The 9943-nt window shown below is 43.3% G+C and overlaps 2 protein-coding genes across 5 annotated transcripts in view; one reads left to right on the plus strand and one right to left on the minus strand.

The window, feature by feature from the left end:
* The window catches only part of LOC309333755 (carboxyl-terminal PDZ ligand of neuronal nitric oxide synthase protein-like), a 225670-nt gene that overhangs the window by 109770 nt on the left and 105957 nt on the right, over window positions 1–9943 (plus strand). The window lies entirely within an intron of this gene.
* On the minus strand, window positions 1436–9789 carry NDUFA8 (NADH:ubiquinone oxidoreductase subunit A8). 2 transcript variants are annotated; one of them, XM_081847810.1, is made up of 4 exons: window positions 9631–9789; window positions 4978–5141; window positions 3536–3701; window positions 1436–1715 (listed from the first exon to the last, which is right to left on the minus strand). In XM_081847810.1, the coding sequence occupies exons 1-4, from the start codon at window positions 9676–9678 to the stop codon at window positions 1578–1580; spliced, it is 516 nt and encodes a 171-aa protein (XP_081703936.1). In that variant the 5' UTR covers window positions 9679–9789; the 3' UTR covers window positions 1436–1577. The 2 variants fall into 2 exon arrangements, with proteins under 2 accessions (XP_081703936.1, XP_081703935.1); XM_081847809.1 differs by lacking the exon at window positions 9631–9789 and having other exon boundaries at window positions 4978–5388.

Raw genomic sequence — 9943 nt, forward strand, 5'->3', positions numbered from 1 at the left:
ACGTGGCAAACACGGAAGTATTTTTCCGGGTTTCGCCCCGTGCGCATGCACTGAAGTGCTCCACAGCCATGCACATGCGCAGAAGCAGCACCTCCAGTTGCAAATTCCTCAGGATCCAACCGGAGCTCCAGAATGGATCCCATTCACAACTGGAGGTACCACTGCAATTCCTTTTGGAGCAGTTTTTTTAGTGGATCCTCTCAGTAGGCATCCATATAAATGTTGTTGTTGTTGTTGTTGTTGTTGTTGTTTTGCACCCCTTCAGCACCCTGTGCAGGGAAACCAATCACACCACCCTAAATTCAGCACTTCAGGGTGGCAAAGGCAGAAGAATCAGCACCTGATGTTACGGAAGATGAAAAGGTCACCCACAAAATGTGCAGCATCTTCTTTAACGAGGACCGTACCTCAACCCAGCTCCATTCAATTCAGCTGGATGCAGTTTAGCCATCAGGTACACTTGGTACACACACATGGGAAGGCAATCTTCCAAGGAAATGGGTTTCAACCTACCTGGAGAAGCATTCTTGTGCTGAAGACTCAATGCTGCTGAGCCATTACAAGGAGACATTGAAAGCAGCAAGTGTCTTAGCACAAGGGGGGGGGGGAGAAACAGGACAAGAGGGACCAGAAATACCTAATGAAAGCTTTTGCCCTCCAGGTGCCCACCAGATGGTTCAGACTATGTTGGCCAAGGCTGATTTGAGCTGTAGTCCACTACATCTGGAGGGAACTCAAGATGCCAAGGTTTTGACAAGTGAGCTCAGTTTGAAAACCAGGAAAAGAAAATTCAGTAAAAAGTAATTTTAAAAGAAGACTTTAAAAAAAAAGAGCCAACCCCAGAGTCCAAAGAAGTATAAACTGTACATGACCATTTGCTTTTGGGATTTAACAGCTCAAACACTTATAAATCTTTCCCAAAGACAGGACTCTTATTGAAAAAGCAGTCCCGTTGGCAGCAGAACCAGAAGGATCTAAACAAACAAAATTATACGGACACCCACCTGGCAGATTCTTTTAAGGGTATCCGGCTGTTTCAAAAACATTTGCATGTTGTATAGTCTGATTTGTAAACATGTCTGTAATTACCTGTTTTTTATTTATGTTTTCTTGATGTGGCGCTGATCTGTGTATACTTTGTTGACCTATGATCAAGGCAATTAAATATATTCTAACAATATTTCTGTAATTGATATGCCTAACATAAAGAAGTGATGCTATGTCAAACACTGGAAACCAGCCTTCCTCAACTGGGTGCCCTCCAGATGTGGAGGCTGGAGCTGGCTGGCTGCTCAAAACATCTTCCTTAAGTATAACCAATTGCATCCTGAGCCAATGGGGGATTTTCTTGGAATTGTTTAAGGGATGTTATTCCAGACTTAGAACTTTCTTGCACTTTTACTTTTCAGAAACAAAACCTACACATACAAGAAAATGCATTAGGCAAACCACACCATTTGAAGTTTATTATCCTTAATGACTACCAAATACAGAGGGCGTTCAAAATACACCAGGAAAGAGTTATTTACAGTCATTAAGAATTCAGGTGTTGTTTTGAAGGAGGCAAGATAGCCAGTTTAAAAATCAAAGAAGGACAACTTGCTTCCATATTTGGACGTCTGCAACTCGCCTTCAGTTGGTGGGTTTGGTTGTGGTCTTTGCCTAGAATGATAGGGATTCTCAGGCAGTGGCCGGTCAGTCTTCACTTTGGTGACCTGGAAGAAAAAGAATCACATTGAAATGTGTGGTGAGCAGCAAACAGGCTGGGAAGTGTGACAAACAGGAAGCTCTGCAAAAGGAAGTCAGTCCATCCAAATGGTGCTTAGTGCAAACAAACCTATATCAAGGAATCCGAGTATAGAGAGGTGCCTTATTATGTACCAGAAATGGCAAAGCTGGTGCCCAGATGCTGGACTGTTATTTAGTTAACTCTATAGTCACTTAGTACAAAAGTCTCTAAGTGACTTTTAAAAGCTTAAGAGCCTATAACGCCCCCAATAAGTAATGTTTCAGTAAAATCACTGCAGTAACCCAGCAGAAAAAAAAGTCAACAAACTAGAAAAACAAGCTATCAGCCTTGTTGTCAAATGTCTGGGAGAAGAGGTAAGTCTTACCCTGGCACAGATGGGAGCCAAAACAGAAAAGACCCTCTGCCATGCTGTCATCCTCCAAAGTTTCTCTGAAGGGGCACCCAAAGGAGGGCCTCAAATAAAAACCAAAAGGTCTGGGAGAGAGGTGACCTGAAAAATATTGGGGTCCTGAGCCGTGTGTGAGGTTAAATCCAACACTTTGATTTGGGCCTAGGCTGCCTGTGCAGCTGTGTCAGAATTGGTGTTCCAAAATCAGCTCATCTTGAGCCTGGCAGCTGCACTCTACTGCAGTTTCTGAACAGCTTTCAAAGGCAGCTTCACAGAAATTGCACCACAATGACCCAATCTTGAGTTTACCAAAGTAGACTACTTCAGACAGATTACTGCAGCCCAGACAGCGTCATGGTTAGGCCACCAGCCTAAGCTGGTGGAAGGCACTGTGCCCCACTGAGGCCACCTGTGCCCCAAGTAACAGCAGTAGATAAAGGAAGAAGCCTGAACTACGGGCCAGGATTGAAGCTGAGAGCCTTTTGTATGCAAAGCATATATCCTACTGCTAAGCTGGAGTCCTTCCACTCCATGGCACACCCCCCCCTCCATGTCCTTCAGTGATTTCCCCCAACAGGAATTAGAAAGTGGTTATTCTAAGGCTCACTTGGACCTGCAGGGAACACACATGGGTGCTCCAACACATCAGATTATGGTTTAAAATAAACCATGGTTTAATGTGGGCAAGCTCCTTCCCCTCTCCTGACTGTGCTACACAGGACAGCAAACCAGCCCTAAACAAGAGTGTCTGGTTTGTTGTTATGTGCAAATTCAGGTTCCTGCAGACTTGCAGTGTGGAGGTAAACAAGCTACAAGCGGGAAGCCAAAAACAGACTTTGGTTTCTGCTTTTGGTTTGGAGACAAACTATGAGCCTGTATGAACCTGGTTTTGCACATCAGGGCAAGCTAGACTCCAGTTTCCTTCATCCCTGTATGGCACAGTCAGAAACAGGAGATAAGAAAAGCACTTCTCTGCATTAAACCACAGCTTATTTAAAACAATGGCATTGAACACTGCTTGTGAACTGGGGTCAGAGACACAATTTGAAACCCAGAAACCAGCTACCTTGAGAGCCAAATTTTCCATCTTGGCTGAGCGAAAAACAATCTGAAGATGACTAAAGAGAGCCCCCCTGTCCTGTGTGGATGCTCATCACAATTCTCTACAAGGCAAAACTGCTGAAAAGGCTGGGATTTCTAGATACCGGCCTCAATGCTTGGGGAGCTAGCCCTGAGGAAAGACTGGCCAAGTTTGCAAATTCCTCCTGGGCCGAAGTGCAGGATCAGGTGACAACACTACCATTCAGATGAGAGGCAAAATGAAAAACCCCTTGCAAGGAGTGATTAGGTTAACACCCAGAGCACGCAAGAAAGAGCCAGCAAACACATTCAGTTACCTTTGACAGCTGTCCCAGATCAGGTCTCACCCAGCCCAACTTATCCAGGACGCAATCATCAAAGACCTGCTGCTGCTTGCGGCACTTGCGAAGTTCTAGCAGGTTATTATAGTCAATGCAAGTCCAGTATTGGGTAAATGGCTCTGCACAATGCAGCTTAAGCTGCCTAGAAACACAAAGATGCTGCATTAATGTTTCCTGAAGTGAAAATGTAGGCAGAGTGATTCTTAAAAGGCACCTTTTTATTTTGCTCACACATGGGTTTGAAGACCACAGCAAGCTATGTGTTCTCTCTGGTTACAGCTGGAGTACCACAAAACTAAGTCATAGTGAAAACAGAAGAACTCTGGCCTGTAATGCCAACTCAGACTGCAAATATTTTCTACATTCGTGCTACCATCCCCATACCATGCAAAATCCCTTTGGCAAATAACACAAATATGTTTGTCAATCCAAAACTGAAAACAACAACAGGGTAGCATCCAATCAAAAAAAGTAAACAGTGTTAGTGTTATTGCCTTTCAGTTTTTCTACAAAACTGAAGGAAGCATAGTGGATTCATAAAACTGTATTTCAAGTTCTTACAGCATCTGATACATGACATTTTGGCAATTTAAAATCCAAGTCAGATGCGACCTATCACTGACAGGAACTTTTCAAAATTAGGAAGTTGTTCCCATCATGGAGGGGAAAGGAGCTACAGGGCACGAATGAGTCATCAATTAAAGGACAATAATAGGTAACCATTTGAACTCACTATAGAATTAGAAGGAAGTTAAAACAGAAGATATCTGAGAAGAAACGTGTGTGTGTGTGTGTGTGTGTGTGTGCATGTTTTAAAGAACACAGCAGTTGTCACAGGAACGATAATTGCCCTAGCAGATTGTAAAAGAAATCTGGATTCAGATCCCTTGCCTTGGATGAACCTGTGTGTCTTTCAGGGTCACTTCAGAGATATGATTTTCCTACAGAGTTAATCTTGGAGCTGGAGAAGCAAGTAGGTTATGAAAAAAGAATAGTTAAAACAGCATCATGTCACTTGCTTATTTTGACATAAGCAACATTACTTACGCATTTACCGGTTACATTTATAGCCTGCCTTTCCCTTAAAAAAAATCTGTAGGTACCCAACAGCAACAACATTCACAAGATAATTTAACCAATGTCTAATAAGACATGAGCAAAATTTGCTGTAGGGGAAAAGATTCAGTTTTCTTTTGCAATATGAACCTGCAAAGCCTTTGGGAGGCGAGATCTCAAATACTAGAAATGTATTTCTGGCCAAAGGAAGAAGGCAAAATTACTAGAAGGGCATGGGAGTAGTTTTATTTATTTGAAGGATTTTCTTTAGCCCTGTCCTTCAGGCAAAAATAAGCCCCCAAAGATCAGTAATAATAGATGGGCCTTTGGTCCGACCCACCAAGACTCTTCAAATGGCATACCTGAAGAAGTCCATTGCACACTTGTTCACTTCCTTGCCTTCCTTTAAACATTTACGTGGGTCCTTCTCTTCCCAGCGGCAAAGCATGAACTCCTTGTTGGGCTTGTCACACCGTGAGCCATAATGATGAGCTGCTGCTTTCAGTACGGCTGAGGTTACGTTTACCTGAGGAGCAAGCCAGAGAGTTAGCAACAGGCTGAGGGTGCGTGTCTGGGAATGCATAGGACTCTTACAAGCTCCACGAGAGCCAATTGAATGAAGAATAGCCAAACTGCAGGCATGCATTCTCTTTCTCATATACGTAAAATGGGAGTAAGGTCCTGCACTCACAAGAATGCCAAGGGGCAGCACACAATGAAACTTGTGTACTATACACAAACATTACAACACAATATATTTCAGTTATTTAACAGAATTTGTATACCACTTAACTGTAAATAAAACCTCAACATGGTTTGCAAAGAATATGAAATATGGATTGAAGTTGTCCATAAAAGTTAAATGCAAAACAGGTATTTTTAAAAGCAAGATATAAATAAAAACAACCAGTTAAATATATTAAATATGTATGTTGCAAACTAAGATTAGATATTAAATTACATATCAGCTTTACATCTCTGGGTACGCTTGCCTAAACAAAGAAATTTCAGCAGGTGTAGAAGAGAGCACAGTGAAAGTTCTAGCTTAGTCAAGGCACAGGGAGTTCCAGAGTGTAGGAGCTACCACAAGATAATTAATTAAAAAACAGATTTTTTAAATAATATATAGAAGTAATAACAGGAAATGTTTTATGTAGGATGACACTAATTATTAAGACAATGAGAATCTTTTAATCTTTTTACTTCAAATGATTCCAATACTGGGCAAAGCAGGTTGTCTCAAGATATGGCAAAGAGAAATTTCCAAATTCCTGTGGGAAGGGAAGAAACCTAGGATTAAACACCTGATCTTAATAGACATAAAAGAGAGAGGAGGCTTTTCTCTACCCGACCTAAAACTTTACTGCGAGGCAGCCTGTTTCACCTGGCTAAAAGATTGGTGCACGTTGCAGGATCCGGACCTCCTGGACCTGGAAGGTTTTGACAACCGTTGGGGATGGCACGCCTACCTGATATATGGAAAAGCAAAAATTCATAAAAATTTTACCAACCATATAATAACAAAGTCACTCTTTGCTGTATGGGGAAAAATATAAAGACCTGATGGAGCCTAAAGTCCTGTGGTGGACTTCTCCAATAGAAGCCATAGCAGTAAAACGGAAAAATACTCAGGAAAGCTGGCCAACATATAAAACACTTCTAAAAAATGAAGATAACCAAATAAAATTAAAAAACTTTGAGGAAATAAGAGAACACATCTCAGACTGGTTCCAATACCATCAGTTATTTGAAAGATTTAATTCTGACAAACAAAAGGGGTTCTCAACAGAAATTTCCCGATTCGAATCTGATCTTGTAAATTCTAAAAAAAAAAACTCTTTCCAAAACTTATCGACTCCTCCTCGACTGGACAGTCAAGGAGGAGGTGGTAACAGTGGCAATGGTGAGGTGGTCCCAGGATTTTGGCCATTCAATAACCATGGCCCAATGGGAAAATTCATGGAAGATCAATTGGAAATTCACAAATTGTTACACAATTAGAGAGAACTTTCAAAAAATGCAACACCGATGGTATCTAACACCATGGAAACTTTCAAAAATGTATAAACATGTGTCAAGTAATTGTTGGAGATGCAGAGACTCAGGAGCATTCTACCATATGTGGTGGATATGTAGGAAAACACAGGTATTCTGGGAGAGTATCCATGCTGAACTGCAAAAAATGCTAAAGATGTCTTTCAATAAAAAAACCAGAGGCCTACCTCCTGGGAATAACAGATTTGGATATTCCACAAAAGAGGAAGGGTATCTTTTTATATGCGATGGCAGCAGCAAGAGTTTTGATCGCAGCAAAATGGAAGAGTAATGAAATCCCCTCTATACAAGATTGGATCCAAAAGCTGACAGAATATGCCAAATTAGATGGTTTATCAGAAAAAATAAAGAATAAATCAAAACAGGAATTTGTTTCAAAATGGGAGGTTTTCAAAGAATATCTGAAAAATAAATATAGTAATTTAAATTCTGTTGCAGCATTTGAGGAACTTCAGTAATAGTTGCAAGGTAGATATATGAAATTAGATTTATTAAGAATAAGTTTAATTATGATAAAAGTGTGTGTTGGCAATGAGTAATATGAATTTGAAATATGGAATAGATGGGAGGTTGGGTCTTTAGAGTTAAGACCAATAGATGTTTTAATGTTTGCTAAGAAAATTATGTGTCTATGGTTATTCTTGTGTGAAATTTGGTATTTGTGTGTTTTTTTTCTTGTTGTATCAATAAAAAACTTTATTAAAACAAAAAAATAAAAAAGAATCTGAACGTTCACTTTTAAACATTTTGTGAGAACAAGGGTTAGTATGAATGTGGTAGGAGGGAAAAGATACACATATATGTGTAATATCAAGGTATTTAACGAGTGGAGTGTATAATTCCCTCCAGGGGCTTATGATAAGCAATATAATACTCTTAATAAATCATACCCCTCTCTACACAAATGTTTTGCACAAGATTGTACATCTTATTGATTATCAATGACATCAGCAGCCAAAGTAGCGGGAGGAGAGAAGACTGTCAATCAAGAATATGTAATTTGAATTAAAAAAACAAAAGCCAGTTGACAGCAAGGTAGGAGTTTTCATACAATATAACCCTTCACAGATAAGAATCCATATTCTGCCACAGAAATCTACGAGACCCTTTGTTGTCCCTCTGAAAATTATGATTGCATTTTTATACAGTAAACTTGCAGTTGACACAGGAGTTGAATCCAGGGATTTTTGCGCCTAAAGCCAAAATTGTGTATAGTCAAAGCACACTAGGTTGAATGGTGGGTGGGGTTGCCAAAGTCTTTTTTCCTGGATTCCCACCCCTTTTCCGTCCCCCTTTTATTTTGTTTTTATCACTTTTTTGACAATCATTGCAGGGGTTGAACTAGATGGCCTTTGGGTTCCTTCCAACTCGTAAGATTCTATGATTCAATGAAGCACATGCTCAAGTTAAATGTAAATTGTGGGCTCGTTGCACCTTTTCCTCTGAGGAGCTCAAGGTGGTCCCCCCCCCCCATTATATCCTCACAACAACCCTGTTAGGTAGGTCGGGTTGGGAGATGGCTGCTGGCCCCAAAGGTCACCCCGTGAACTTCACGGCTCAGTGCGGATTTGAACCACACACAGTCAGCCATGAGGCCTAGAGCTAGTCCTTGGGAGAGCCAGCATGGGACAGCGGTTCCTGTCGGAGTAGGACCTGGGAGAGGACCAGGGTTCGAATCCCTGCTCTGCCATGACACTCACTGGGTGACCTTGAGGGTCAGAGGCTGCCACTCAGCCTGGCCTACCCCACAGGGTGGTTGCTGTGGCCAGAAAGCTGTCTGCGGACAAACGCCGGCTCCCTCGGCCTGGAAAGTGAGATGAGCGCTGCGCCCCACAGTCGCCTTTGGCTGGACTTAACCGTCCAGGGGGTCCTTTACCGTTTATGTTACCTGTGGGGATCAAAGGAGGAGCAGGTGAGAACCACGTACACCAACCTTCAGGGGGGAAAGCGGGGTACAAATGCCATAAATAAATAAATAAATGGCAACACCTGCTGCAAAGGGTTTGAATTCCTGTTGCCGTCCTCCTTGAGGGCTTTTATTTAGAAGAGATATTTACTTAGCTTTCATCTATTTTATTTAGAATGGGTGGAATGGCCAAAACCTGGCCCAAAAGGGGGGGGGGGGCACAAGTCACTTTGGGGTTGGTGTACGTGTACGTTTGTGAAATGACTTTTCTCTGACATTTTGGGTCTTAAATGGGGGGGGGGAGGGAGAGGAAGCCCTTTAACAGCGAGGGGAGGGGAAAGAGGGGAGAGTCGACCCTGCCTGCAAATTGGGGGGGAGGGGGCTACCTCACAGGGTGGCTGTTGTGGTGTAGCCTTATTGCAATGCAACGCAATTCACTGTATTGGGCTTGAAAGACGCCTTCTTTTGCTGCCGGCTAGCTGAGGAAAGCCAAAATTTATTCGCCTTTCAGTGGATGGACCCAGAGACCGGGACTGAAACACAGTACACGTGGACACGACTCCCACAAGGGTTTAAAAAATTCGCCCGCACTTTTCGGGGTGGCTTTAGCCACTGACCTAGCTAGCTTCCCCACCTCCCCCGACCGCGTTCTTCCTTGGTATGCAGATGACCTTCTAACTGCGTGTAAAGATGAAGACGCGTGTCTGCAAGAGACCAAAGATCTCCCGAATCACCTGGCAGCAGCTGGCTACCGGGTGTCTAAGGCCAAAGCCCAAATCTGCCAGCCAATTGTCAAGTACCTTGAATTTGACATGTCCCACCGGCAGCGTAATTTAATAATTTGGGGGGGGGGTTATGGAGAAAACCGCGTATGGCTCCTCATGGAGCTCAAAAGGGCGAGACAGAAACGTAACGAAGAGATGCGGGGGGGGGAGGGGAAACTGAGGGGGGGAGGGGAAACTGAGGGGGGGGTCCCCCCCATACATTTGTGAGGGGTGGGATCAATATACCACCTCTTCCCCCCCCCCCCGCCCGCGCCATTTCTCACGCTCACCTCATCCACTTCTAGCTCCTCCAGCGCGGGCACCTCCAGCGTGGGCATAGCTGCGTATCCCGACCAGGTCTCTCCCCTTGGACTCTCCTTCGCCACCGGCCCTCACGAACCAGGCCAGACGCCAAGGCAGAAGAAACTGCGCGTGCGCCTTCTTGCCGTCCGAGAGCACGTTATATCTGGGATACGCGCATGCGCCTAACTCCCGCCGCCACCTTCCCGTCACCGCCACTCTCTCCGTCTATGTATGTATGCGAACAGGAGGAGGATTTGGGCATGCGCATTTAGCCTTCCCGCCTCAGAGGAGGGACGCAGG

Source organism: Podarcis erhardii (genome assembly GCF_964252035.2).
Source record: "Podarcis erhardii genome assembly, chromosome: Z".
NCBI classification, from domain to species: Eukaryota; Metazoa; Chordata; class Lepidosauria; order Squamata; family Lacertidae; genus Podarcis; species Podarcis erhardii.